This window comes from Meleagris gallopavo, chromosome 31 (assembly GCF_905368555.1).
Source record: "Meleagris gallopavo chromosome 31, MGAL_WU_HG_1.1, whole genome shotgun sequence".
In the NCBI taxonomy this organism is placed as follows: Eukaryota; Metazoa; Chordata; class Aves; order Galliformes; family Phasianidae; genus Meleagris; species Meleagris gallopavo.
In genome coordinates, this window is record NC_139434.1 from 1,489,290 (window position 1) to 1,516,595 (window position 27,306).

Genomic DNA, 27,306 nt, shown 5'->3' on the forward strand with positions numbered 1-27,306 from the left:
CGGTCACAGAGCCAGCGGCTGCCGCGTGAAAGGAGGAAAATAGGAACCCAAAATCAAATGAAATCCGGAGCGGAGCGCTGCCGGCGTGTGAGGTGGTTGTGTTATCCCATAGAAAAGAATCAGCCTTTGGTTTCACCCTCAGGGAGAGAGCAGCCCCCGCTGAGAGTACACACGGTGGGGGGAGGGGGTGCCGGGGGGGACCCCCCCCTCATACCCCCGTTTTTGGTTATCGCCCTCAAAGCCCTCCCAGTGTGGGGCTGAGGGAGCGCGGAGCCTTCGTCCCACGTCCTCCGCTGCTCAGAGCTGTGCCAGCCCCCCTCAATGGGGCTGGGCTGGGGGGGCACAGAGAGCTGAGAGCCCCCCCTGGGGTTATAGCACCTAATGTGAGGGTTAGGGGGATTCCCCCCCCCCCCCAGAGGGAACGTCTCAGAAATTCACGTGAGACTTTGGTGGGGGGGGAGGATGGGGGGGGGGAAGAGTTATAAAAAGAGAAACTAAAAAGCTCAATAAATAACGGAGTGAGAAAAAGAGGGGAGGGGGGGGAGCACAAAAGAAGTCCGTTAATATTTAAATAACTCCATTTATAAAAAGGCAAATTGTTAAGAGCTCCCCTCCACGGGGTGTGTGGGTGTTGGGGGGGGAAAGGGGAGGGGAGGGGGGGGGGAGATATCTTTTTTTTTTTTTTTTTTTAATTATTGATTTTTTAAATATCTTTTTGTAGCCAAAGTTCAGTGCAAAGGAGTTAAAAAAGGAACAACAACAACAACAACAACAAAGGACAAAAAAAGAAAATAATAATAATAACCAAACGACCGAAGAAGAATTTCTGTGGGGGGTCTGAAGGCGTGGGGGGGGGGGGGTGGAGGGTAATGGGGGGAGGGGGGGGGGGGCTCAGCCGACCTTATGCTCACCCCGCACGATGTGCGAGGAGAACTCGTACCGGTCCTGGCTGTGATGGCCGCAGATGTTGCACTCGAAAGGGTCTCTGAAGCCGTGGCAGCCCATGTGGATGGTGAACATGACGTGGTCCAGGAAGAGGATGCGGCAGTGCTCGCAGCGAAAGGCTCGCACCGGTTCTCCGTCCTCGGTCACCACGCGCAGCGCGTCCCGCCCGCCGCTCGCCGTGGGACGCGTCGCTCCTTCCGCCGTTTTCGGGTCCTCTTTGGCGAACGCCGGGCTCTGGCGGCTGCCGTTTCCCGGCGGAGGCTGAGCCGTCCGCTCCTCGTGGACGCTCTCCGTGTCCGTGGAGTCGTGGCAGCCGTTGGTGGGCGACGCGCCCGCCTCCCGCCCGCGGTACAGCGCCTGCGCCCCGTCCGCCGTGTCCTCGTGGCCCTCGGCGGCGTCGCGGCCCCCCGGCAGCTCCAGGCGGCCCGGCAGAGGTTGCAGTTGGGTGTAGACGGAGCTGATGACCGGGGTCACCTCCGAAATGCAGTTTGTGGGGGGCAGGCGGAGCGGGCGAAGGTGTTCGCCCCCCATCAGCGCCAGGGAGCTGCCGTAGGAGGGGTCCAGGGGGTGGTGGGCCGAAACCATCTCCACGTCCTTCTCGAAGCCGGCGTTCACCTCGAAGGGGAGGTCGGAGAGCGCGAACCGCATCTGCTTCTCTCCTGTGGGCAGGAGATAAGATACATCAGAGCGAGCGCAAGGGCACCGGGACCCCCATCCCACCCCACCCCATCCCTTTCCATCCCACACACAGCCCCATGCTGTCCATCCCATCCCATCACATCCCACACACAGCCCCATGCTGTCCATCCCATCCCATCACATCCCACCCCACCCCATCCCATCCTACACACAGCCCCATCCCATCCCATCCCACACACAGCCCCATCCCATCCCATCCCATCCCACACACAGCCCCATGCTGTCCATCCCATCCCACACACAGCCCCATGCTGTCCATCCCATCCCATCCCATCCCATCCCATCCCATCCCATCCCATCCCACACACAGCCCCATGCTGTCCGTCCCATCCCATCCCATCCCATCCCATCCCATCCCATCCCACACACAGCCCCATGCTGTCCATCCCATCCCATCCCATCCCATCCCATCCCATCCCATCCCATCCCATCCCATCCCACACACAGCCCCATGCTGTCCATCCCATCCCATCCCATCCCATCCCACACACAGCCCCATGCTGTCCATCCCATCCCATCCCATCCCATCCCACACACAGCCCCATGCTGTCCATCCCATCCCATCCCATCCCATCCCATCCCATCCCATCCCATCCCACCCCACCCCACCCCACCCCATCCTACACACAGCCCCATCCCATCCCATCCCATCCCATCCCATCCCATCCCATCCTGCAGGGTGGAAGGCGCAATGTGAGCACCCACAGCACCCAACTACAGAGCGTGAGCCATCAGTGCCTCAGCCCCCCCAGACCCCTCTCCCATCTGCCCAGGCTGGGGAGGGAGCAGCCCCTTACCCACGAATTTCTGAGGCGTGGAGCGCTTCCTCTTGGTGAGGCTGTTGGCCAGGCGGTCGATGAACGTCGGCCGGTCGGCGGAGGGGTGCAGCAGGGAGTCCGGCACGATCTCCAGGTCCCTCATCTCATCACCTGGCAATGGAACACCACTCAGACAGGGGGTGGCACGGAGCAGTGGGAGGGGACGCCGTGCCAGCCTCGGTAGCGCTTTCTACCCCATGGCCACTGGGCACGGAGAGCAGCAGGGCTCCGGCTGGGACCCCCAGCAGCCCGGTCCTGGTGTCCCCCCCCCCAGCACCCACCTTGCTGGCCGGCCAGCGCCTGCGGCTCAGCGCTCAGACTCTGCAGGTAGCTGTGGCAGCGCTCCTTGTGCTCCTCCAGCGTGCTCTGCTGCTTGTAGCTGCGGCCGCAGTAGTTGCACTTGTAGGGTTTGCCAACGGTGGGAGAAGAGACTGCAAAACACACAGATGAAAATCAGATCCGTGAGGACAAGCGGGTGGCCACCGAGCCACCGACGTTGAGCTCCAGGCTGGCTCTGCTCTGGCACCTCTGTACAGGTAGCTGGGTCAGCGCTGAGCAGCTGCTGTGCACTCAAGGAGCTGCTTCACAGCGCTGGGACCCACAGCCCCGGATCCCCACCCCGTGGCCGGGGCACGAAGCTGCCTCCCCGCTGCTCCCAGCCAGAGGGCAGCAGAAGGGCCACCGCGCGTTTCCCCGTGGGAGCTGTGGCTCAGACAGCAGAAGCCGATGCTGAGCGAATCCCCCTCACTCCTCGCTCACGGGAGGGTTTGTCACAGTCCAAAGGCGGGGGGGTGAGGAGGGGATGCCACCAGGCCCTGAACGCCAACACGTAAAGGCGCACCAGGAGTTGGTTCCTCCATTTAGCTGTTAGAGCCTCGACTGCAAATTCCATCGCATCTCGTGGACCTCCATCCCTCCCTCAGCTCTCAGTTCCCTCCACGGCTCCGTTGTCACTCCTGAACAAAAGACCCAAATGCGGGGGCCGTCCCCTCCCCAGCAGTGGGGTCTCCTCAGGACCCCGAGGCGCAGACAAGCACCACACGGCACCACAGGACACACGAAGCCCACCCCAAAATCTCCTCCAGCCTCGGGTCTGCGAGGCAGAGGGGCCCCCAGTGCTCAGCACAGCCGCCCCAGGGGGGCACAGCTCTGATCTGTCGCAGCGTTTGATCTGGATCTGAACGCCTCTCCTTTTTGGACAGCACATCTTCCGAGATGAAAGCTGCTGCTTCCCCCGTGGGATGGGTGGTGTGGGATCCGAAGGGCTGTTGGGGGGTGGGAGGGGAGAACCGCGCTGCTGCCGTCCGCCGGGCAGGGAGAGCGCCCGGCTCTCGCCTGTGAAATCCACATTAAACGAAGGTTTTCTCGGTAATTAGCTGCCATACAGACTGATTGCTGTTTGATATGCTGTGAGGACGCGTCCCACTTCTGTGTCTCTTGGCGAGGGCTCGCAGACACCTTCATACGCCAGCGGCGGGGGGAGGCTGGCAAGGCTCTCAGTTGGGTTCTGATCCCAGGGAAGGGGGGTTCTGACATCGGGAATTGGGGTTCTGACCCAGGAAAGGGGATCTGAGCCCTGGGAAGGGGATCCGGGCCCCCCAGCAGGATGGGGACAGCGCTGCTCTCCACACCCGAGCACAGCAGAGCTCACGTGTGCTCTTTGCCCTCCACCGTCGGTGTCAGGAGGGATTCTGCCTCCAGCCACTGACTTCTGGCTTTTTTTTTTTAATCCTCAGAGATAAGGAAAGATTCCAGGGTACGGATTTCTTTGCCTGTGCTTCCCATAACTGTCAGAGGCCATTAAGCTCACCTCCTCCCCAGGGGAACGGGCTCTTCTGGGCACCTGAACCCGAAGCGCCCCGGCAGCACTGCCAGGCAGGGTTACCCACAGCCCCACCAGCTGAGACACAGCAGAACCAGAGGCAAAACCACCTCTCAAATGTCACGTTCAGCAAGGACAGCATCAGAACAAAGCAAACAGAACCCCTCCGTGCTCCGTGTTTCCACTGGGGCAAGGCACTCCCAAGGGTGGGACCTATCTCGACTCAATAAAACCCATTAAACATTTATCTTTACGAGAAAGAGATGCAGCAAGCCCAGAACCTCGGGGCACAGCGCCCTCCACCACCCCCAGCTTCACGTCCAGGACGCAACGACCCCCCCAGCACCCACCCAACGCTGCTGCTGCGCCACAGGAAACCTCAGACTGAGCAACAAGGAGCCCGAGCTGCCGGGTGCGCCGGGCTCAGCTCCCAGCCGTGCACCTCCCACTTCATCCCTCCCCACCTCCCTGCTCCACCCTGGCCAGGCACCCACCAGAGTGTGTCCTCAGGTGTCCTGTGAGGGCGTCCCTCCTACGGCAGGCATAATTGCAGAAGGGACACTTGAAGGGTTTCTCTCCAGAGTGCAGCTTGATGTGACGAAGGAGGTTTCCCTTCTGGGTGAAGGAAGCCCCACACTGGTTGCAGTGGAACGGCCTTTCTCCTATGAGACAGAGCAGAGCATGAAACACCCAGAGGAAAACAGAGCCCGGCTCCCTCCCTCCCTCCCCCCGTGAGCCCCACTCACCCGTGTGGCTGCGCTTGTGCACCATCAGCACGTTGGGGCCGATGCACACCATGCCACACACGTCACACTTCAACTTGCCGTTGGGCAGCCGGATGCCACCGGGGGAGTGGGGCTCCTGGCCCGGCCCGTCACAGAAACCCAGAGGCTCGGAGAGAGAATCCTCCACGATGACGCTGTCGTCCTTTTCCAGCATGCGGTCTTCCTGTGCCAGCAGCCGGCTGCCTTCCTCATCGCTGTACATCTCCACCTTGATGGAGCTGGCTGCGGGAGGGCAGAAAGGACACGGCTCAGGCAGGGTTTGCTCCTACGGGAGCAGCTCTGAGTGCTCTTTGCTTTGATGGTGACAAGGCGCATCTCCTCGTGCTGCTGGGTGCACTGGAACAGACAACGGCACGGGATGCCTGTCTGCGTGTCCAGGTACCATTGCTTTGGTGCTTTGGCGACCGACTGCGAGCAAAAAGCATTTTGCCCCCCGCATCCAAGGGCAGAGGGAGAAAGAAAAGCCACTTAAAGCGCTTGGGAAGAGCAGAAAACACCGAATTTTGATTGTGAGTCAGTAAAGGCTCCACATTTTCCAACACAAGGAGTGCCCAGCGTGAGTCCCTCGGTCAGCAAACCCCAGCCTGCAGCAGAAAAGCACTCTGCTGCAGGTCCTCATCCTTGCTGGAAAACCTGGGATCCAACCATGGAAACAGAGAAAAGAGAACCTGAGCAGGGCAGCAGCGCAGGGAGCAAACGCTGCGGTGGCACAGAGCCCCGGGTGACAGCACAGCAACCCACGTGGCTGCTGGAGAAAGTCCCACATGCTGGAGACCCCCCCAGGGCACTGCCCCCTCCATGAGAGGCAAAGGGCAGCCCAAGAGAGCCCAGCAGAGCTACAGGCACTGCTGGCCGGAGCCGGAGGGCGTGGAGCCGGGGGCCACGCCGCCACAGACCCCCCCCCACCTCTCCTTCCTCCTGCAGCACCAGGAGCGGGGCGGCTGCGCTGGCAGCGACCTACATTCCTGGCTGCTCCACGAGCTGTGGAATGCCACGGATCAGACGGGCTCCAGAGGATGGCAGTGGGACAGCGAGGGCTGCGCTGGCACAGATGGGGAGAGGAGCCTTCCTCCTTCCCTCCTCTACCTCCACAGAGCTGCTCTCTCCCTCAGCCGCACCTCCAGGCCCTTTCTGGAAGCAAGAAGTGCCATGCAGAGCAAGCCCTCAGCTGACTGCGTTGGGAAGCATCCTCCCACTGAGCAGAATGGGAGGGAATCCCTCGGGATGTGCCAAGGACAGCAGGAATACCTGCTCTGCTGGCCTGTGCTGCTCTGAACCCTCGCCCGGGTCACCCAGAGCCCACAGCCTCAGAGAAAACATTTACAGGATCCCTTGAAATATCAGACTCTGATTGCTTCTGTTTAAAGCAGGAGGATCTTCCCAAGCCCTTCGGGGAGCTGCTGGGGCTGAACTGTATATACACAAAGGAGATTTTTGCTGCTGGCGGGGATGATTCCAGCATCCAGGCTCCCTGGTGGAGGCAGGCATGGGAGCACAGCCCTGCAGGAATCCCAGAAGCTTCCAGATCTGACGCTGCTGTGCTCCCCAGGGCTCCTTTGGGTCTTTGCTGGGGGCAGAGGGCTCTCAGCTGTGGGCCCGGGCACAAAGCTGAGTGAGGAGCCCAGGAATCCCAGCTCTCACTGCCTCACTTCCCCTCCTGTCCCGCAGACAATGCTGCCTTCCCAGAGTGGCTCTCAGCAGCAGCTGTGCCTCCAGCCCGGCTCTGGCAACCACAGGCACTTTCAGGCCATCTGCTGAGCCATTGGCTGCAGCCCGGGGGGCTCAGAGCCACAGCAGCCCTGGCAGAAGCAGAACCTCCCTTCCACGCTGCCCAGCGCCTCCGGGAGCATCGGGGGCCCCCACGGGAGCACAGACACAAAGCAAAACCTCCAATCTTGATGGCAGGAGCTGCCTGGATGCGCTGACGTTCGCTGCGCTTTGATTTTCTTCCTTCCCCCCCCCACACAGTTCCCCTGAGGACTTGTTTTTTTTTTTTCCTGGGCGCAGGAGGAAGGCCAACTATTGTTCTGTAATTCTCCTTTCAGAACCAACGCAGAGTCCGGTCGCGCTGAGAGAGCCGTCTCCTCTGGCAGCACAGGTTATATAATATTCCTGCTCCTCTGGGGCACCACGCTTGCTGGATGAACCAGCTGTGAAGTCAAGTCGGATCAGAGCAATGCCATCACCGGCGTCCTGCTGCTCACGGGGAAGGGCTCCTTGCTGCCCTTTCAGCTGGTCCACGTGCTCAGCTGTTTTTGCTTCCAACAGAACCGCTCTCCACTGAAGGCTTCATTTCTTCGCACGGCTTCTAAGCGTTTTTAGAGGGCAAATAGATAACAAACAGCTAAAAAAAATCCCCCCAAAACGGAGGTAACTCACGACGTTACCCCTTCTGAAAACGAAATTCATTTCAACTTTTTCACCCTGCCTCAGAAAGGGCTGCTTTGAAGGACTGAAGCAGAGGCGCCCCATCGCTCCGGGTGGGTCAATCACAGGGGAGTTCCTCCGCTACGGAGAAGCGATGCAGAACTCCGGGCTCCAGCAGGGAGAGAGGGAGAACTGGAGCTGTGCTGCTCCACACCCCCCAGCGGGGTCCATCCCACAGAGCACAACCACAGCACAGACGCCCACCTGCTGCCCGAATGGCGCTCAGCCACCAGAAGCCCCACGGAGCCCGGCCCACGCTGCGCCCAGCGCTGTGGGATGGCAGCAGTCGGGCAGCCAACGGCACAGCCTGGACCCGGGGTGCTGGCTGAGGCTCTCAGTGTCACCTGAAAGCAGTTCAGAGACCCGGATGGGGTTGGGGGCAGCATGGGGGTGCACTCACCACTGAGGGAGCGGCTCGGGGAGGAGTGCTGGCTGTTGGGTGTGCTCACCGCAGCTCCCACGATGGCCGAGCTGAACTCCTTCTCCAGAGAGGAATCCCCGCTGCCTTTGGGAACGCAGAAAGGGAAGAGGGATGTGAGTGAGACCTGAAGCTGCCCGCCCCCTGCCAGCCCTGCACAGCACTTGGTGTGCAGCGGTGCCGCGGGGGGGCACACAGCAGTGACCCCCAGCAGGTATCTGCCCCCCAGCAGCAGCCCCAAGTGAGACCTGGCAGCACCACACAGCAGAGCCGTGCCCGCAGCCCCCAGACCACAGTGGGGAGGGCGAAGTGCTTTGGGATGGGAAGCACAGGAGTTCTGTCCTCAGCCCCCTCTGGGACAGGCAGGACCCGCAGCGCCGTGCCCCCCAGCCTCCCCATCACGTCCCTCACCGACAGCTCGTCACGCTGCAGGAAATATTGGGTCACATTTCCTTTGCTCTAAAAACAAACGGAGGTGCCCACGGCGCTGGCTGCGGTTCCCCTGGGAGCTCCCGGCTGCAGGCAGTGCCAGCAATGCTGCTGGGTGGGCTCAGCCTGGCAGCATCCCCACCCTGCTGCCCTGACAGGGACACAGCTGTGCCCCAAAGGCCTTTTCCTCCAGCCAGGCTCCAGGCTGAAGGAGAAGCGAAGCAGAGCAGCAGCCCAACTTCAGGGTAGCTCAGCTCCATGCACCCAAAGCCCACAAGCAGCAGGAAGCAGCTCTGCAGGGCCAGCAAAGCACCCAGAGCCCTGAGGCAACGACCCCCCACACAAACACACACAGCACTGCAGCTCTGACCCTTCCAGCCCTCCAACAGCCCCGAGCACTCAAACTTCAGCCCAAACTTCCAGGGCTTGGCTCGGCACAGCTCATTAATTAGCTGTTTGTCACGCCTGCAGCGCTAACGCTCCCCAGCTCCTCAATGAACAGAGCTGGATGCTGAAGCACCTTACAATGCCAGCGACCCAAAACAGGGAGGCAATGGAGGTGGGACGTACCAGATATGTAGGATCGTCCATTACAGTCTTCTATATCCATCCTTAAGGTACGTTGCTGAAAGAGAGAGCAGAGCAGAGTCAGAGTTTGCCTGCAGGAGCTGCTCAGCCATCTCCCCAACCCCCCCCCCCCCAAATAAAGCATGTCTGGGGCAGAGCTCTGTGAGCCCCCACAGCGCAGCCCCACATCACCATCAGCCCCAGAGGAACAGAAACCCGGCCCTGGGGGGCACAGAGCCATCACCCACCCCAGGGACAGACGGACACGGAGCACTGAAAGCATGGAGTGGGGACATCTGGTGTCGTTCTGCTGATGGGAAGAGCTGGGGTTGGGGCAATGGGACCGAATGGCAACGCGGCGTTGTGCCCAACGGTCTGCAGACACCACACTCCAAAATGAGAGGGAAACCCACCCAGCTGGGGTAACGAACTCATTATATATGAGGTGGCTCTTATTGGTCGGTTCCCATCGCTTTGCTGCGTTACACACACGCTCAGATCGCCTGCACGCAGAGCACTGGCTGTGCAGGGAAACTCCTCTCTCTGGAGCACAGCCCAGCCTGGCAGCGGTGGGCACTCAGCCCTGAGCTCCTCTGAGCAGTGGGCGATGGGGCCGAGACCCCCTCCCCCGATTTGTTGCCCCCCCGTGAGCCCCCTCCACGCACACAGCGCTTTGTGCCACCAAGCAGAGACCTCAGCGACGCTGCGCTGAAACTGGAGCAGCACTCAGCACTGAAAGAAGGGCTGCCCCCCCCAGGGGCTGCATTCAGGGAAACAAAGCCCCCCCCAACAGCCCAGTTTAACCAAACCCCGGGGCTGAGCACGGAGCCATCCAGACGTCCTCTGTGCTGAGCACACGGGGGCTCCTGAGGACAGCAGGGTCAGCGCGTGCCCCCCATCCCAGCCCTATGCTGCCATCCCTGCAGCTCGCAGCCCCCCCAGGACAGACCCACTGCCTTCACACGGGGTGAGGGCGGTAAGAAGCACCACAGCAGTCCCTGCAGTTTCTCTTCCCAAAGCATTGTTTCCATTCGCTCTGTTTTCCAACATGAGAGCTTTTTTTCCACCTTTGCCACGAATAGGAGCCATAAAAAAAGAAGGGCTGTGATGTTGGAACGGCACCAAGGTCCATCTCCACGGTCCCACGGGGCCGGGCAGCCCCACAGCCAGGAGCAAAGCACTGCGTTGTGTTTTATCCATCACCAAACAGCTCTCATTTCCCTATTTTGCACCGTATGTTCAGTCGGATGAAGCGCTGCTGCTGCTGGAGAAATGGAGCGGCTGACGGAGCTCCATGGGATGGAGAGAGGAAAACTCCATGGGACGAGAACCCAAAGCTGGAGGGGTGGTGGGCAGCAGCTCAGGACCCCACGCCGTGCCCCAACACATCGCTCACAGGAGCGGCCCCCCCTCCTGTTACATCCGTGGGCACAACTTCACCCGCAGGGCCGCGGATGGAGGACACACAGCGCCGATCCGAAGCACTCCTGAGGTCCAGTGATGAAGTCGGAACCCGAAGCAGCGAAGGCCATCCCTGGGGGCTCTTTGTGCAGCATCACAACCCGCACCATCACCACCAACAGCAAAGCTGACAGATATGGGATGGAAGAGCAGTGCTTCCCCACCGCCCTGGCAGTCGGCGGGGGGGGTCCCTCCAGCACTGCTGGGGCTGATTGTGCTCCTGGGGGGCAGAAGATGATGCGCTCCTGGGGCTGGAGGGCAGATGCAGAGCAGCACTTCTGACAGCCGCAGTCCCACATCCCGGCTCCACGCAGTCACAGCTCCGATGGAAGCATCCTCGAGGATCTGGGGTTTGTGTCCCTCCGTGGTGCATCCCGTCCTGCTGTGAAACGCTGCCCCCCATCCCCATCCCCACCCCTGGGGGCTGCGAGCTCCGTGCTGTGGCTGAACCCCCCCCAGCATGGATGTCACCAACCCCAACGTCCCCCAGACCCCACAGAGCACAGAAATCCACCCATCCCACCCCACAAAGCGCTTCCATCCCATTGCCCCCAGCGGTCCCCCCCGGTGACCCCCCCCCCATCCCAGGACCCCCCCAGCCAGCAGCACAGCGGGCAGAACAGCAGGCAGGCGCAGCCCAGAACTGATGGGGGGCAACGAGCGAAAATGAAAGTGGGGGCACCGGGGGGGGGAGGGGGGGAAAACCACCGGTAGGGACAGAGGAACAGCGGGAGACCCGGACCGGGGGGTGGGGGGGGGACGCGGACAGAGCGCTGCCCCCCCGCTGCCGAGCCCGGAGCCCCCCGTGCCCCCCCCGGGCAGAGCTCCGGCCGCGCTCCGCTGTCACCGCCGCTGCCATTGTTCGCGGAGATGTCACCGGGAGCCGCCCCCGTTACCGACCCCAAATCCCCCCGTTATTCCGGCGGAACCCGCCCGACCCGGGAGGCGTTGCGGTGCGGGGGGGTCCGCCGGGGGTCGCCCCGCAGCGCCGAGCCCCGAGCAGCGCTCCTCCCCCCAACCCAACGCGACCCAACCCAACCCCTCTCACCGTCGCGGCGCGGAGCGGCCCCCCCGGCCCGGCCCGGGCGCGGGGAGCGGCGGGGGGGGCTCAGCGGCCCGGCGGCGGCTCCGGTTCCATCGGCGGCGGCTTCACCTGAGGAGGGCCCGGCCCGGCCCCCCCCCCGCCCGCCCCGAGCCACTTCCGGGCCCCGCGCGCAGCCGCGCGCCCAACGCCGGCGGGAGGGGGGGGGGAGTGGGGGGGGGCGCGCGGCCACCGCGGGCGGCGCGGGGGGGGGGGGGCGGAGCGCCGAACGCATCGATGGGGCCGAGGGCAGTGCGGGCTGCGGAGCGCCGAGAGCGAGAGGGAGCGCCGAGAGAAGAGCTGAGACCGGGGGGGAGCGGGGGGACCGTGGGGGGGAATGGAGGGACAAAGCGGCCCCGGAGGATGAAGGGACGCTGAGGGGCCCGGGGGATACGGAGGGTCCCACTGGGGGGCTCCGAGAGGTGCGGGGGGTCCTGTGGGAGCGGAGTGCGACGTGGGGACAACGAGGGGCTGAGGGAGGGGCTGAGGGTCCCGCGGGGTCACGGGGTCACGTGGGGACACGGAGAGTCCCGTAGGGATGGAGGGCGATATGGGGTCACTGGGGGTCATAGGGGGCGACGTGGGGTCCCGCGGGGTCCCACGGGGAATCCCATAGGGCCCCCCCCGCAGCCGCGGGGATCCCCGACACCACCGCAGGCTGAGCTGCCCCGGCGCTGCCCCAGGAAGCACTGAGTCCATAAAAGCTGCGCAATCTTTATGGAGCCGCTTTCACACTTTTCACTTTCAGGGGCCGTAAAGCGGCGACCTTCGTGCCAGCAGCGGCGCGGCCGCATCCAGGGCAGGCCACGGGGTGACAGAGCCGCGGGGTGACGTTGCTGTGGGATGACATTGCCACGGGGGGACAGAGCCGCGCGGTGACGTTGCCGTGGGATGACATTGCCACGGGGGGACAGAGCCGCGGGGGCGGCGGTGCCGCGCGGCCATCAGCCCTGCACGGAGACCCGGACGCGATGCCAGGCGTTGCTCAGCACCCCGCGCAGGTTCCAGATGGGCGCCACGCTGTCGGGCTGCACGTTGTAGCTGTTGTCCACCGCTTTGCAGACGATCTCCAGCTCCGTCCCCGCCGCCACCGGCACCGTCAGCTCCCACAGCGCCCACGCCCACGCCCGTCCCGGCGGGGCCTTTTCCCCCGCCAGCCGCGCCACGTTCCACGTGCGCCCACCGTCCAGCGAGACGTCCACGCGCACCACCTCACGCCCCCCCCCGCTCCACGCGTAACCCTTCACCGTCAGCTCCCCCGGCGGCACCGCGGCTCCGGGCCGCGGCTGAGTGACGGCCGACTGCACCGGCAGCTCCTGGATGGCGGGCGCCGTGCGGTAATCCACCGTGTCCCAATCCACGCAGGGGGAGAAGCCCTTGTAGTCGTTCTGCTGCCAATGGCTGGGGCTCTCGGCCGGGCTCACGGCCACGCGTCGCAGCCATTTGACGCTGCGTGCGCCCACCACGCCGGGCACCACGACGCGGAGCGGGAAGCCGTGGTCGCGGGGCAGCTCGGCGCCGTTCATCTCGTAAGCCAGCAGCACGTCAGCGGCGGGGCTGAGCGCACGGCCGTAGGGGATGGACGCTCCGTACGGAGCCCCCCCGGGGTCGGCGTCCAGCCCTTCGAAGCAGACGTGCCACTCGCCCTGGCGCTCCTCGGGGAAGCCGGCGTGCAGCAGGACGTCCCGCAGCCTCGCTCCACCCCAGCGCGCCGTGCCGATGGCACCGATGTCCCACGGCAGCCCTTTGACGGGCCGCACGCGGCTCATCTCGGCGCGGCGGTTCCCGGCGCACTGCAGGGTCGCCGTCACTTCGTGTTTGGGGAAGCGGCTCCGCAGCTCGTCCAGAGACAGCGACAGCGAGCGGCCGTCGGGACCGTCCACCCGCAGCCGGTAGGAGCTCGGCTCCACCGCCGGTACCGGGAGGTGGTTGCGGGTGAAGAAAAGCTCGTTGGGCGTCAGGAAGCGCTCGGCCAGCAGCTCGGCCGGAGGCTCCGCGTTGAAGGGCTTCCGGCTGTTGACGCGCAGCCCGGGGTGCCGGGGGGGGTCCCCGGCGAAGGGGTCCTGGGCGTCGGGGGCCGGCGGTGCCTCGTCGGGGCTGAGCTCGCCCACCTTGTATTGCTGCAGCAGCTCCAGGACGTGCGGTTCTCCGTGCACCGCATACAGCGCCCAGAAGGGCTCCAGGGCCCCACCGGCCGCCAGCAGGATTTTGTCAGGCCCCCCCGGGTGCAGCTCCACAAAGTCGGTGACGTCGAACACGTCGGTGCCGTGGGTCACCCAGACACGCTCCTCGGGGCTCCGGTGCCGCCCCACCTCCTCCCGCGTGTACCGGGGGTACGACGGGGCGGCCGCGGCGGCGGCGTGAGCGGCCTGGGGGAGGGAGGAGGAGGGGGAACTCGGCCACATCAGCGGGGATAACCCGGGCCCACCTCCCCCCCCGTGCCCCCCCTCCACTCCCCACCCGGTGCGCGCTCACCCTCCGCCGCCGTTCTCCGTAGCTCAGCGCCGCGCCGAGGCCGAGCAGCGCCGCCAGCACCGGGACCACCCGCCCACCGCCTCCCCCCGGGCCCGGACCGCCGGGGACGATGTCCGTCCGGGAGGAGCCGCGGTGCGGGGGGAGCGGCGGGGGGGGCAGACGGACTCTGCGGAGAGAGCGGCGCCCGAGGGCGGAGGAAGACGGGGGTCTCCTCGGGGTGGTGGGGGGGACAGGGGGTAACTCTGAGTGTGTTGGGCGGGGGGGTCCTACCTGCGCCGGGGGACAACGCGGAGCAGCAGCATCGCGACGGGACCTGCGGGAGGCAACGCTCAGAGCGGGGCGGGGGTTCACGACGACACCCCCCACCCCCTCCAGTAGCGTATTCTTTCCCCCCCCCGGTGCGCACCTGCGTGGCAACCGCGGCGCTGCGCGGGGCCGAAGGCTATAACGGAGGGGCGAAGGGGCGGGGCCAGACGGTGGGGCCACGCCCCGTCCCCCCCACCCCCCCCACGGCGTTGGGGGCGAGCGTTAAAGGGGCCGCGGGCCGAATTCCCCCACGCGTGAACCCCCGGGCGCGGCGTGCCGCCGCCCGCCGTAGCGATAAGCGTTATCGGGGCGCAGCCGGATACGGGCACGGCTCCAGCCCCCCCCACAGCTCCCCCCCCCCCATTACACGGCGCTGTTTCTCCTTATTTTTTTAGTTTTTTTTCTTTTTTTCTCCATTCGTTTTCTTTTTTTTTTTTTTTTTTTTTTTTTTTACTTACATTAAATACATCGGTAAATCAGCAGCTGAGTTCTGTTACCATGATTCGTTATTTAAATGCGATGGAGGAGCTTCCTCAAAGCAAAAAACAAACAAACAAACAAACAAAAACGAACAGCGGAGACAGAGGGAAAATGGAGAGGGGTCGGGAAAGCTGCAGTGTCCCCTCTCGCTCCCGGGGGGGCCGTCCTCGGGCCACGCAGGGGGGGAAAGCAGAGCCGGGATTTGCCTCACAGCCCCGGTCTGCTCAGCCCACGCTGCGGGGCGTCATGCGGGACCCCCCCCACACCCCAGCAGAAGGGGGACGACCCGCACAAGAGGGGTCCCGGGGAGCCCAGGCTGTTGGGCGCAGGGACAGGGCAACGGCCTCGGGGCTGCGGTGCCGGGCACGGCGCCTGGCAGCAGCCCAAGGGATCCGAGTTCCATCCGGGAAGAGGAGGAAGGAACGAACTCCTTCACCTCCCTCCTCTGCTCCCAACCTCCAGAGCAAACAGGACCCGAAGGAAAAGCAAGGAGCGGCGGAACCGGGCGCTTCCCCAACTCGAGTGCCAATCAAAGGCGGGAGGAGGAATGGGGACAAAGTGAGAGCGGGGCTCTGCTACGCCCTGGGATCAGCAGGAGGACACGGGGCCCCAGCTCTGCCCGGGAGGGGCGGGGGGGCAGAGGCAGCTGTTCGGGTCGTCCTGCTGGCTCTGCATCCCCCCTCCCCTCCCAAAAGATTCCCAGGCACTTCTGAACCTTCAGCAAAGAAAACTAAAAGGCCACCAAGGAAGAAAGTGAAGGACACTGCAGCTTTTCCCTCCCGGACAGCCATAGAAAAGGGAGGAAAAAAAGAAGAAAAAAAAAAAAAAGGAGAAAAAAAAAATAATAATGACAAAAACAAATCCATCTCAGACCCCGCGTTTTCCCAGAGGTCTCCGGTGCCCTCGCTGGTCGCACACAAAGCCAACCCGAGGATGCGCTGCCATCGTGCCACCAGGAGGGGAGACGTGAGCAGGGCTGAGCCCACAGAGCAAAGAGGGAGGTGGGAGAGGGAGAAAGGCAGAGGGAGGAGCTGCGGTTAGGTCGCTATTTGCACCTATAATACAAAGTGAAGAAGAGTTTGTTGGTTTGTTTTTTCTTTTTTTTTTTTTTTTTCTTTTTTTTTTTTTCTTTTTTTTTTTCCCCCTCTGGAAGTTAAGTCCCCGGCGGATGTAGTTCCACTGCCATCAGGATGGTGGTCACAGGTGTCTGGTGGTGGTTTCGAAGCATTAAAAAGTGCAGTTAGAGCTCTCGGGAGGGTTCTGGTTCGGGTGGGTTTCTCGGTGCGCCGTTATGGAGGTGAGGTGAGGTGTGGTGGACGGGGGTGGAGGTTTGGAGGTTATATCTTAGCTCTTCCTCGCTCGCAGGCTGCTGCCCTTCAGTTGCTACAACACTGGCTCTTGTTCTGCTGGGTTTGCTCGTGAAGGTCCACGCCTCTGCTCCTCCCTGCTGCGCCACTCGTGCTCTGGGGCTCGCTCTTTGGCAGCTTCTTGGCTGGAGGGGGGGAGAGAATTGTCAGCATGGCTCTCATAGCTGATGTGCGCACTGCCGCTCCCAGCGCTGCTCCGAGGAGGAGGAAGAGCTGCCCTCAGCCCCCACCACGCTCAAAAGGCATCGGCTCTACGTCACACAGCCCAGCAGGGCAGGATCTGAGGGAACCGCCCACCCCACCCCACCCCACCCCGCAGGACCCCCCAACCCCACCCCGCAGCCTCACCGATGGCCAGGAAGAGGTCGTTCACATTCATCGCCGTCTTGGCCGACGTCTCCATGAACAATAGGCTGTTGTCATCTGCGTAAGCCTGTGCCTCCTGGAAGAGAGCACCCAGGTGAGGGTCCAGCAGCCACAGGGGGGCTGCAGGGTGGGCACTGGTGCTGACACTTACTTCGTACTCCACCATACGTTTGCTGGCCAGGTCGGCTTTGTTGCCCGCGAGCGCAATGACGATGCTGGGGCTGGCTTGCCTCTGCAGCTCTTTCACCCATGTTTTTGCCCGTGCAAACGTTTCCTAGGAGCAGAGAGGGGGAGATGTGAGGTTACCACGAGGTAGGCACCCCACAGGGACCCCCCACCATGGGGTGAGCCTGCACCGAGAACCTCACCTGGTTGGTGATATCGTAGACCACGATGGCAGCCTGTGCCCCCCGGTAGTACATGGGGGCCAGACTGTGGTATCGCTCCTGGCCCGCCGTGTCCCAGATCTCAAACTTCACCGTCGTGTCGTCCAGGCAGACAGACTGTGTGAGGAACGCCGCTGCCGGGAGGGAGGAGGGTTTGAGCATCAGACTGCTGCCCCCAAGCGCTTCTGCCCACGACCACCCAGCCCCACAGGGATCCTATTTACGGGAGAGGGACGCTGGCACGAGGCAAAAAATGGAGATGGCAGCTGCAGGAGCGCTGCTCCCAGGCTCTGGTGCACCCTGCGGGCAGCGCCCCTCGTCGACTCACCCCCGATGGTGCTCTCCTGGTACTCGTGGAACTGCCCCTTGACGAAGCGCAGCACCAGGCTGGATTTCCCCACCGCCGATTCGCCCAGCAGCACCAGTTTGAACTGACAGATTTTGCTGGCTTGGGATTGCCCATTCGGCCTGGCGGCTCCTCTGCTGGTCATGACCGGGCTGCTGCTGGGCTCCTGCCCTGCTGAGAGCCGGGAAGGCACCGACGCTGGGAGCGCTGGCGTTGGTTCCACCAGGCAGTCCTGGAAGGGGAGGAAAGCAGTTGGTCACCATGTGCTGCAGCCAGTAAATCCCTACAACCAAACGCACGGCGCTCAGTACAGGTCTGGTGGGCACGGGCAACCCTGGGTGCACAACGAGGACCTGACTGCTCTGCTTCCAGAGCTCCAGAACGATTCCCAGGAGCTGGGTGGGAAAGGCTGACCCTCGGGTGATGCCCAGGGGAGGCAGCACCCTTCCCAGGACAAGGCTTAGTCTCACGTCCCGGGCTGCTCCTGTTTGTGCCACAGCACAGATTTCCTCAGCTGCTTCACCTCTCCCTGCACAGAGAAGCTGGGGACCAACTCCACAGCTCAGCCTCCAAGTTCCTCAGCCCGAGGTTTTTTTTCTGCTTTCTGTTTTCCCTCGGCACGCACTCAGAGCAGACAGCACAGCGCATCCATCTGCATCAGGAGCTCCTTCAGCCACAACACACACTGATGGGTCACCGCGCAGCCCAACTCCTTCAGCTCCCACACCGGGACTCCAGGAAAAGCAAGGTTTGTGCTTTTCAAGCTAATCTCATTCATTATTATTATTATTTTTTCAAGGCTCATCTCCCATACGGCTGGAGGACACAAATGGCTGCTGGAGCACAGCCAACAGGGGAAGGCTATCAGTGCCTGTGCCCCCACGCACGGCTGCGAACGAAGCACCTCCACACAGTGCTGAGCCCACGCCTTGAGCCTCACAGCCCCCAGAACCCACAGCCCCCTTGGGCCCACCCCGGGGGGGAGGGGTTCCACTTCACCTTTGCACTTCCACTTGCTGGATGCAATGCTGCAGCCACACACCCTACAGGCACCAGCCCCAGGACCACCGGCTGTTCCTGTTACACCAAATCCCTCACCTGCAGAGGCATCCAAGCTGAACACAGCTACTCCCACCACAGCTCCGTGTCACAGCCAGCAGCGCTCGCTAAGCGTGCCTGGAGGTGTGAAGCACCGAGCTCCGTAAGCACACGCAGGCCCATAAACCAGCAGGCACTGAGCGCGGGGCACCGTGCTGCGCAGAGCTTCCCCCAGCACAGAGCACACAGCTGCAGCAGCGACAGCTCCGCGTCACACGGGGGTGAATCGGGAGGTAATGTCTCCCATCACAGGACCCCACCCCGACCCTACGAGGACACGGAGCCCCTGGGAGCAGCGCCGCCAGCAGCCGCACAGCACAGCATTGCAACAGCCGCCAGGGCCAACCGCTTTCCTGTTACCGGGCGGACTTCTCCTATGTCCCAACCGCACTCACACACCGCCGAGGCGGCTGCGGGACCGGCGACCTCCGCTGGGACAACGTGGGGTCCTTTATAATAGAGCCCACGCCGCCCGGTCCCGGCGCATTCTTCGTCTCGGGCGGCGCTGCCGGACGCAGCGCCGTTTCATTTGGCACAGCGGGGCGGTCGCACTCGCTCTCGGCCCTCACCGGACCGCCGGGTGCCGCCTGCTCGGTGTCCCCGGGGCGGGGGGGGGCCCAGGGGCGGCCAACACCGGGCGTTCGCTCTCCTCCCCCCTCCCCCGGCCTGAGCCCCCCGCGGCGGCGCGCTCGGTCCGCCGCCGGCGCCTCCGAACGGGCGGAGCCGCGGGGAGATCGAAATGGGGGAAAACCGGAGGAATTCGGCTCGGTAACGAGAGCCCCTGAGGACACCGAAGGAACAGAACCGGGCTCGGTACCCGCCCGGCCCCGAGCTTCGCCCCCGGGACGCCGGCAAGCCCACGGCTCTGCCCGGGCGCTCGGCGCACCGCGGCACGGCGGACCCGGTCCCCGCCCCAGGCCGGGCCCAACCCCGGGCCCAGGCCAGACCCGGTTGTTCCGATCCCTCTGGGCGAACGCGGCCCGGCTCCGAAGCCCGCACGCGCGGGAGGCGGCCCGGAACCCGGCCCGGCGCTCGGCCCCGCCTGCAGCCGCCCCGCTCCCGGTACCTGCGGCCCCGGCCTCCCGCTGCGGCCCGAGCACACAAACAGCGCCTCGGCCCAGCCCTCCTCTGGCGGGCGGGATTAAGGCGCGGCTCCGCCAATGGGCGACGCGCGACGGGGGTGGCGGGCACGCCTTTTCCTGTCGGCGCAGCCAATGGGAGTGGCGGAGTGTGCGTCATCGCCCCCGCCCCGCGAGAGATGGCCTATGGAAGGCGGCGATTGGACGGATGGGCAGCGCGGCGCCGCCAATGGGAATAAGGGAACGGTGAGGCAGTGGTCAGCAGGAATGCCGCGGGGAGGCGGGACCAGGTGAATGACGGAGCGCCCGACCAGTGGGAAGTCACCAGGAACAAATAAGGTGACCGAAGGGGGCGGACCCCTGCAGCAGCAGTGACCAATCACAGAGCAAAGGAGGCTCAGCCCGGCCAACCCGCGGCTGGCGGCGCGATGAATGACGAAGCGCAGGGCGGTGCCTCGCGGCCATTCACGGGCCGTGTTGCCCATGACTGAAAGCCCGTGGAGCTGCGGGGTGCGGGCCGATCGCGCGGGGGCCGCCGGGAGCCGCGACCTCTGACCTCCAGCGGCTCTCCTTCACTTTAACGCTGAGGTCTTCGGCGGGGGCGGGGCTAAGCCTGGCCAATAGCAGCGCTTCATAGCGCCAAGGGGCGGGGCCTATGCGGACCCTATGGGGGCACGGATGGGGGCCAGTGGGACGCAGGGCCACGTATGGACCCTATAAGGACTATGGGACACATATGGGCCCTACGGGGAGCATGCGGCATGTATGGGTGCTGTAAGGAGATGGGGCACATATGGGCCCTATTGGTATTTCAAGGACCTGGGCGCAGGTAGGGGGAGCCCTATGGGCGTAGTGGCCCTACAGATGCACAGGATGGTGCTGTGGGAGCTGCGGGCGGGTGACACAGGACAGACTGCTCCCACCCAGCTGCGGAAGGGGCTTATAGGGGTCAGACACCCACGCACCCCCCACATCCCCCAGGCACTGCTGCGCAGGAGCTGCACAAAGAGCTTTAAATGTCAACTACAAAATAGCAAAAAAGTTACAAAAGTCAGCGAGGAAAAACCCGCGGGGGGAAGGGAAGAGGTGGACCCCCACTGCCACCCCGGGGACGGAGGAGAGGGGGACAAAGGGAGGGGGAAGGCTCTGTCCCTCGGCCCCCCACCTCACCCCCAGCTGTAAGTGCCCGAGAGCCCAGGCAAGGGGGGGTCCCTGCCCCAGCAGTCCTGGGGTCCGGGGGTCCCAGTGCCCCACTCTGTGCTCACGCTGTCTGCAGCCAACATGCCCACCCCCAGCCCAGTGCTCACAGGCGCAGGTGGGGGACAGCCCTGGTGACATCACGGAAGAAGGGGTGGCCCAGCGCTGCTTTGGCCGAGATGCGTTTGTTGGGATCGTAGTGCAGCATTTGCTGAAGAGAGGCAGAAGAAGAGACGGTGAGGGGGGGGGGAGCTCCCCCATTGCGTCTCCCCTCACTTCCCCCCCCAGCCCTGTGCTCACCGCCAGCAGCTTGCGGCCCTCCTCATCCAGCGGCGGCACCACCTTGCCCAGATCCTGCCGGGCCCATTTGGGGAAGCTGGGCTTGTAGTCGGGCAGGGTGGTGACGCCGGGCCAGGCGGCCTCATCCGGTGTCCCCAGCGTGCGGAAGATACGGAAGAGCTGATCGATCTCCGAATCCCCGGGGAAGAGCGCGCGCCGCGTCACCTGCACGTGGTGGCACCGGGATCAAACGGCCCCCACCCCGCGTGACCACCCTGTGATGCTGGGTCTGGGCTGGGGGCTCACATGATGCTGCCCCACCCCCACCCCCCCCCCGGCACCCACAGAGCTCTTTTGTGCCTCTGTGCTTGCGGCCAGCCCCGTGTGCAATGATGCCAGGCGGAATGGGGGCAAACTGGGGCACATCCTGAGTGTGTGATCACGGTGCCCCTTGGTGTCCCTCGGGCCACATCCTTGGTGACCTCAGAACGTGACCACAGTGTCCTCTCAGTGTCACCAGGGCACGTCCTTGGTTCTCCCAGGATATCCCCAGTGCATCCCAAAGGTCTCAGCAAGGCAGCTCCTTAGTGTCCCCAGAGTATGACTACAGTGTCCCCTTGGTGTCCTCAGGGCAACCCCACAGTGCCTCCAGGGCATCCCTCAGTGACCCCAGATGTCCCCTGGAGTAGCAGCTGCTGTCCCAGGGGGACGCAACCCCTCCCCCCCACTCCACCTTCCTCCCCCTGCTCACCATCTCGGCGAAAATGCAACCCAGGCTCCAGATGTCCACGGCAGTCGAATAGTACTTGCAGCCCAGCAGGATCTCAGGCGCACGGTACCACAACGTCACCACCTGCGGGGTGGGGGGCAGACTTTGAGCACAGAGCCACCCCCACTGCCCGCAGCCCCCATCCCCACACTCACTTCGTGCGTGTAGGTGCGCACAGGCACCCCAAAGGCGCGTGCCAGCCCAAAGTCAGCCAGCTTGATGGCACCGTCGGCGTTGATGAGCAGGTTCTGAGGCTTGAGGTCTCGGTGCAGGACGCGGTGTGCGTGGCAGAAGGCCAGGCCTTGCAGCAGCTGGAACAGGTAGCTCTGCAGGGATGGGAGGGCTGGGAGGTCAGCATTGCCCCATGCCCCCCCGCCACCCCCGCCCTGACCCACCTTGATGAGCGGCAGCGCGATGCCGCCCAGGGATGATGCATCCATGAACTTCTTCAGGTCCTGGTGCAGGAACTCAAAGACCAGGTAGAGCTTGTTCTCCGTGTGGATCACGTCCAGCAGTCTGGAGGAGGGGTGGACTGGATGCTAGCATGACCCCCCCCTCCCCAGTGCACGCAGACCCCCCTGCAGCCCCCAGACCCCTCTGCAGCCCCTGGGCCACCCCGCAGCCTCCAGACCCTCCGCAGCCCCCAGACACCCCCGCAACCCCCAGATACCCCCACAGCCCTGGGATCCTCTGCAGCTCTCAATCCCCCCCCCACCGCCCCTCAGGCCTTCTGCAGCCCCCAAACACCCCGCAGCCCCCGGACACCCCCCAGCCAAACCTCCCCACGCAGCCGGCTGCCAGCAGAACCGTCCCCACAGATTCTCTACACCCCTCTCCACGCCCCCCCCGACGCCCCCCCTCACTTGACGATGTTGGGGTGGTTGAGCTCCTTCAGCAGCGAGATCTCTCGGATGGCCGTGCTGGGGACGCCCTCGGTTTCCCTGGGGGAGGAACGGGTTGAGCCCTTCCCGGTGCCCCCCACGCCCCCCCGCCGCCACCCGCCGCTCACGTGTCCAGCCGGATCTTCTTCAGCGCCACCACCTCGCCCGTGACCTTGTTCCGGGCCTTGTACACGACGCCATACGTGCCCTCCCCGATCTTCTCCACCTTCTGGAAGTTCTCCATTGGTGGGGGGGCGGCCCCGGGCGGTGGGGGCGCGGCCCGGGGTTGCGGTGTCCCGGGGTCCCGGGCCGGGCACGGAACGATCGCGGCCGCCGCTTTTCCCCGGCGCGCCACAACCCCGGGGCCCCGCCCGCGCCGCTTCCCGCCGGCCGCTGGCCACGCCCCCCGCGGCGTCCCATTGGCTGAGCCCGCGGCCAGGCGGGGGGCGGCGCGGGAGATCTCTTAAAGCGACAGGCGCGGGGCGGGCGCCGCTCGGCCCACGCATGGAGCGTTCGCGGGTGCTGCGAGCGCGTCTCCGCGTCCCTTCTTTCCCCGGGACACCGACAGGAGAGCAGCCGCCGTGTCTGCGGTACAGGCTCTGAGCCCGGGTTGTTATCAGGCTGCCCACGGTACTGCGGATGCAGTGCTACACACGGTGTTCCCAAGCAAACGGTCCCACGGACACCCTCCCCGCGGTCGTGCTGTCACGCACGCAGTCCCACGCACGGTGTTCCCATGCACACAAGCGCAGTACTTTGTGGCCCCCTCTGTGCATCCTGCCAGCCACAGCCACCAGTGCTGACGTGGGCTGGGGCCAACCGGGGGTCTGCAGTGCCCCGATGCTGCTGGGATCCCTGCGTGGGTGCAGTACGGGGGTCCCCCCGTGAATGAGTCCCATCCCAAGGGGGGTTCCAGGGTCGCATCTATAACCCAGCACCCAGCGCACGGACCGGGCACTGCTGTGCTGCGAGCGGGGGGCAGTGGCTGTGCCGAGCCCCTCGCGGGGGTCTCACACACCCCGAACCAATCGGCTCCGAGCTGAGCCATGGGAGCCGTGTGACCGTACCCATGTGCGCGCACACATGCCCACACGTGCACACACGTGCCCACCCGCAGGCCCTCCCCGGGGCCGTCCTTCGGGGTGGGGCTATGTAAAGAGGGTCCCTTCTTATCCCCCCGCAGCCACTGCCTTCGCCTCTCCAGGAGCCGGAGCGCAGAGAGCATGCAGTTGCAAGGGGTCGTCATGCTGCTGGCGGCACTGCTGGCCCTGACCAAGGCACAGCAGCGTAAGTGGGGCTGCGGGGGGATCTTCAGGCAACCGGGGTACGTGAGGGGTGGTCCTGGCTGTGAGCTGCCCGTGGGCTTCGTGGGGCAGCCGTAGGTTACCTGTGGGACCCCAGATGGGGACGGGTTGGGGGTGGATGGTGGCATTGAGTCTCCCACAGCACGACTGGCCTCGGGGTGGGCTCTGCGGTGGGTGCGAGCCGCCCCAGCGCCGGGCTCAACCGGTGCCATGGGGAGGGCACACACCTCGGGTCCCCCAGCACGAGGAGGGAGCAGCGTCTCCATTGCTTTGTGCACACGGGGACCCCACGGGGACCCCATCCCTCTGTGCACAGGCGATGCCATGGGGATCCCGTGGGGACCGCGTGCCGCAGCCAGTGGGGCAGAGAAGGGACACGGGGGGAGCGCTCGCCCCATCCAGCCCCGCGCTGCAGCTCAGCTGAGCGTCACATGAAACAGCTTTGGGCAGCGCCATGTGATGGGCTTTGCCCCGCACCGCAGCCTGAGCCCATCACGTGTTTCTGGGGCCGGGCAGGGGGTCCTAGCGCGGTGCCATCGCATCCCTGTCCCTTTTCCCGCAGGAGGCGGCGGCCGGAGCCGCGGTGGCTTCCAGGGCCCGGTGTGGACTGGCCGCCCGGCGCCGTTCCGGAGCTGGGACGCGGCGCGGTACCGCCCGTGGCAGGAGGGGAGAGCGCTTCAAAGCGACTGCTGGCGAGGTGAGCGCGGGGACATACGGACACGGGGACAGACGGCCGCGGCGCTGCTCCCTGAGCCGCTGTCCCCGTGCCTGACAGGAGGCGACGTCACCTTCGACATCAGCAACGATGCCCCCACCATGGCGGGCGCCAAGGCCACCTTCTCCATCGCGCTGCGCTTCCCCAGCACGCAGACGGTGCTGCCCGACGGCCGCGTGGTGTGGAGCCAGAACTGCACCGTCAATGGTGGGCACGGCCGGGGGCACCGCCGGGGGCTCGGCCGGGGGCTCAGCAACGCCTCGCTCACGGCGTGCTCCCTGCAGGCACCCGCATGGTGCAGGGGGACCCGGTGTTTCCGGAGCTGCTGGCCGAGGGCTCGGATGGTGTCTTCCCCGACGGGCAGCCCTTTCCCCGCAGCGCCTGGGACAAACGTGGGAGATTCGTCTACGTCTGGTGGACGTGGGGTGAGGACGGCTCTGCGCTGTGCTCCCAGCACTGCTGGGATGTCCCCGTGCCTGACTGCGGTGTGCCTGACCGCGGTGTCCCCGCAGGGCGTTACTGGCAGGTGGTGGACGGAGCGGTGTCGCAGCTGACGGTGGGGACGGACGGGGTGGCCCTGGGCTCCTACACCATGGAGGTGGTGGTTTATCACTACCGTGGCAGCGAGAAGTTCATCCCCATCGGCCGCGCCAGCACGGAGTTCAGCATCACTGGTATGCGGCAACAGGGCAGACGGGCTGGCAGCGGGCGCGGTGTCCCCACGCTGATGTCCCTGTGTCCCCCCAGACCAGGTGCCCATTGTGGTGAATGTGACACAGCTGGAGGTGGCAGTGGGGGACGGCGAGCGCTTCGTGCGCAACCGCCCCGTGGCCTTCAGCGTGCGGCTGCACGACCCCAGCCATTACCTGCGTGATGCTGACATCTCCTACTCGTGGGACTTTGGGGACCAGAGCGGCACGCTCATCTCCCGCAGCGCCACCGTCACCCACACCTACCTGGAGGCCGGTTCCTTTGCTGCCCACCTGGTGCTGCAGGCGGCCATCCCGATCAGCTCCTGCAGCAGCTCTGTGCCCCCTGTTGTGGATACCACCACTGGGCTGGTGCCTTCCATGGGACCCACGGCCACACAGCCTGCAGGGCCCACGGGATCCGACAGCGCCGTGGTGCCCGGCATCCCCACAGGATCCAGCACCGCCACAGCACCCAGCACTGCTGCAACATCCGCAGCCTCCAGGGCACCAGCAGAACCCACAGGGGTCTCAGTGGCTGCGCTATCAGACAGCGCTGCCAGTGAGCCCATCCCCGACCCGGTGCTCAGCACTGCAGTGGCCAGTGCAGCAGCTGGTACAGACTCCCCTAGAGACCCCCTACCCCCCACCTCAGAGTCTTCAGGTGGGGATGCCCCGGACACTGTGGCTCCCACAGCAGTAGAGGAAAGCATGGCAGCAGGTGGGTGCTGTTCCTAAGGGGCAGAGGGAGATGGGCTTTGGCCTGGGGGGTCCTGCGAGGGAATGCTTGGGTCCCTCCAAACCTATTTCCAGCCGCTTCTTTGCATGGGACTGCTGCAGGTGTGGGGACAGCAGGGGACGTGGCCGCAGCCGCCCCTGGAGCCACTGCTGCAGACACGGCTATGGACACAGTTGGAGCCACGGATGGAGATGCAGTTGGACCCATAGCTGTAGCTACAGCTGAATCCATAGCAGATCCCACGGCTGGAGCCACAGCGGAGCCGCTGCTGCTGGTGAAGCGCCAGGCGCCCGAGGCTGAGCCCACCGGCTGCATCCTGTACCGCTATGGCACCTTCTCCACTGAGCTCAGCATCATCCGTGAGCACCGGGCTGAGGGGCCGGGGAGGGGGTCCAGGGGGGTCCAGCCTTCATCTGACACTCCATCCCTTCACAGAGGGCATCGAGAGCGTGGCCATCGTGCAGGTGGTGCCCGCGGCACCTGAAGGCAGCGGAAACAGCGTGGAGCTGACGGTGACGTGCGAGGGGAGGTGAGGAGAGCTGGGCACGGCGCACGGGGTTGGGGACAGCTGGGAGACCACAGGCTGGAGCTGGGCAGAACGTGGGGATGGCATGGGGGGCTGGGGAGGTCCTGGGAGCGCACTGACCCCCCCCCACAGCCTTCCCGAGGAGGTGTGCACCGTGGTGGCGGACGCCGAGTGCCGCACAGCGCAGGCTCAGACGTGCTCAGCCGTGGAACCGGCGCCGGGCTGCCAGCTGGTGCTGCGCCAGGACTTCAACCAGTCCGGCCTCTACTGCCTCAACGTCTCGTTGGCCAACAGCAACAGCTTGGCTGTGGCCAGCACCCGCGTGGCTGTCGGAGGTGGGAAAGGGATGGAGGAGGGGGAGGAAGGGGAGGGGGAGGTGTGGGGGTGCTGAGCTGCCTCTGCCCCCCCAGGAGCGTCCCCAGCTGCCGGCGGCACCACGCTCATCGTGGGGCTGCTGCTCATTGCTGCTGCACTGGGCACCGCTGTCTACACCTACCGGTGAGCGGGGGGGAGGACTGGGATTTGGGGGAGGGGGGGGCACGGAGACAACACAGCACTCACCCCCTCCCCACTCTGCTTGCAGCCGTGTAAAATACAGCCCGCTGATGCCCCCAGGCCCCCCAGCCCCCAGGCCCCACAGCTGTCTGCCTTCTGGTGCTGCCCTGCGTCTGCTGCGCCAGGTTTTGGGGGGGGCTCCCAGTGGAGAAAGCAGCCCCCTGCTGCGTGCCAACGCTGTCTAGGAGGAGGGGGTCCTGCATCCCATCCCCCAGTACAGAGCCCCCTGCCTGGCCGGAGCCCCCAGGAACCGGGGGGGATGCGTGTACCAGCTGCTAATAAAGACAGCTAAGCTGT

At 64.8% G+C, this 27,306-nt stretch overlaps 5 protein-coding genes across 5 annotated transcripts; 1 reads left to right on the forward strand and 4 right to left on the reverse strand.

Moving 5' to 3' along the window:
- Positions 1–854: 854 nt before the first annotated feature.
- Positions 855–11,615, reverse strand: IKZF4 (IKAROS family zinc finger 4). Its single transcript, XM_085212330.1, has 8 exons — positions 11,420–11,615; positions 8,914–8,968; positions 7,897–8,001; positions 5,031–5,291; positions 4,779–4,946; positions 2,744–2,893; positions 2,442–2,573; positions 855–1,604 (listed from the first exon to the last, which is right to left on the reverse strand). The coding sequence occupies exons 2-8, from the start codon at positions 8,951–8,953 to the stop codon at positions 892–894; spliced, it is 1,569 nt and encodes a 522-aa protein (XP_085068456.1). The 5' UTR covers positions 8,954–8,968; positions 11,420–11,615; the 3' UTR covers positions 855–891.
- A 537-nt stretch (positions 11,616–12,152) lies between these two features.
- SUOX (sulfite oxidase) lies at positions 12,153–14,702 on the reverse strand. The gene is given in 6 exon segments (XM_085212078.1): positions 12,153–13,821; positions 13,928–14,093; positions 14,198–14,240; positions 14,334–14,485; positions 14,487–14,582; positions 14,692–14,702. Coding segments are annotated over 6 exon segments (1,893 nt in total). The 3' UTR covers positions 12,153–12,396.
- A 15-nt stretch (positions 14,703–14,717) lies between these two features.
- On the reverse strand, positions 14,718–19,452 carry RAB5B (RAB5B, member RAS oncogene family). Its single transcript, XM_010726920.4, has 6 exons — positions 19,343–19,452; positions 17,161–17,410; positions 16,815–16,966; positions 16,598–16,720; positions 16,429–16,522; positions 14,718–16,205 (listed from the first exon to the last, which is right to left on the reverse strand). Exons 2-6 carry the CDS (start codon positions 17,321–17,323, stop codon positions 16,090–16,092), a joined length of 648 nt encoding a protein of 215 aa, XP_010725222.1. The 5' UTR covers positions 17,324–17,410; positions 19,343–19,452; the 3' UTR covers positions 14,718–16,089.
- Positions 19,453–20,354: 902 nt separating this feature from the next.
- Positions 20,355–22,875, reverse strand: CDK2 (cyclin dependent kinase 2). The gene is made up of 7 exons (XM_085212367.1): positions 22,610–22,875; positions 22,464–22,541; positions 21,996–22,116; positions 21,756–21,926; positions 21,583–21,684; positions 20,853–21,056; positions 20,355–20,763 (listed from the first exon to the last, which is right to left on the reverse strand). Exons 1-7 carry the CDS (start codon positions 22,723–22,725, stop codon positions 20,659–20,661), a joined length of 897 nt encoding a protein of 298 aa, XP_085068493.1. The 5' UTR covers positions 22,726–22,875; the 3' UTR covers positions 20,355–20,658.
- Positions 22,876–23,013: 138 nt separating this feature from the next.
- On the forward strand, positions 23,014–27,289 carry PMEL (premelanosome protein). Its single transcript, XM_085212305.1, has 11 exons — positions 23,014–23,768; positions 24,348–24,482; positions 24,561–24,707; positions 24,785–24,925; positions 25,013–25,174; positions 25,248–25,910; positions 26,030–26,287; positions 26,364–26,457; positions 26,587–26,789; positions 26,865–26,952; positions 27,038–27,289. The coding sequence occupies exons 1-11, from the start codon at positions 23,705–23,707 to the stop codon at positions 27,192–27,194; spliced, it is 2,112 nt and encodes a 703-aa protein (XP_085068431.1). The 5' UTR covers positions 23,014–23,704; the 3' UTR covers positions 27,195–27,289.
- Positions 27,290–27,306: the final 17 nt, after the last annotated feature.

What these genes read in the sequence shown, in the direction of transcription:
- IKZF4 (XM_085212330.1), bottom strand. Translation starts at nt 8,953, where the DNA reads ATGGATATAGAAGACTGTAATGGACGATCCTACATATCTG. An exon ending in CCCGAGCCGCTCCCTCAGTG is followed by an intron (nt 5,292 to 7,896) that starts GTGAGTGCACCC and finishes GCCCTCCCGCAG; the next exon opens with CCAGCTCCATCAAGGTGGAG. An exon ending in CACGCCTCAGAAATTCGTGG is followed by an intron (nt 1,605 to 2,441) that starts GTAAGGGGCTGC and finishes TCCTGCCCACAG; the next exon opens with GAGAGAAGCAGATGCGGTTC.
- RAB5B (XM_010726920.4), bottom strand. Translation starts at nt 17,323, where the DNA reads ATGACCAGCAGAGGAGCCGCCAGGCCGAATGGGCAATCCCAAGCCAGC. An exon ending in CCAGGAGAGCACCATCGGGG is followed by an intron (nt 16,967 to 17,160) that starts GTGAGTCGACGA and finishes CCCTCCCGGCAG; the next exon opens with CGGCGTTCCTCACACAGTCT. An exon ending in AACGTATGGTGGAGTACGAA is followed by an intron (nt 16,523 to 16,597) that starts GTAAGTGTCAGC and finishes GCTCTCTTCCAG; the next exon opens with GAGGCACAGGCTTACGCAGA.
- CDK2 (XM_085212367.1), bottom strand. Translation starts at nt 22,725, where the DNA reads ATGGAGAACTTCCAGAAGGTGGAGAAGATCGGGGAGGGCACGTATGGC. An exon ending in AACCACCCCAACATCGTCAA is followed by an intron (nt 22,117 to 22,463) that starts GTGAGGGGGGGC and finishes CCCCTCCTCCAG; the next exon opens with ACTGCTGGACGTGATCCACA. An exon ending in TGCGCACCTACACGCACGAA is followed by an intron (nt 21,685 to 21,755) that starts GTGAGTGTGGGG and finishes CCCACCCCGCAG; the next exon opens with GTGGTGACGTTGTGGTACCG.
- PMEL (XM_085212305.1), top strand. Translation starts at nt 23,705, where the DNA reads ATGCAGTTGCAAGGGGTCGTCATGCTGCTGGCGGCACTGCTGGCCCTG. An exon ending in CCTGACCAAGGCACAGCAGC is followed by an intron (nt 23,769 to 24,347) that starts GTAAGTGGGGCT and finishes CTTTTCCCGCAG; the next exon opens with GAGGCGGCGGCCGGAGCCGC. An exon ending in ACCGCTGTCTACACCTACCG is followed by an intron (nt 26,953 to 27,037) that starts GTGAGCGGGGGG and finishes CTCTGCTTGCAG; the next exon opens with CCGTGTAAAATACAGCCCGC.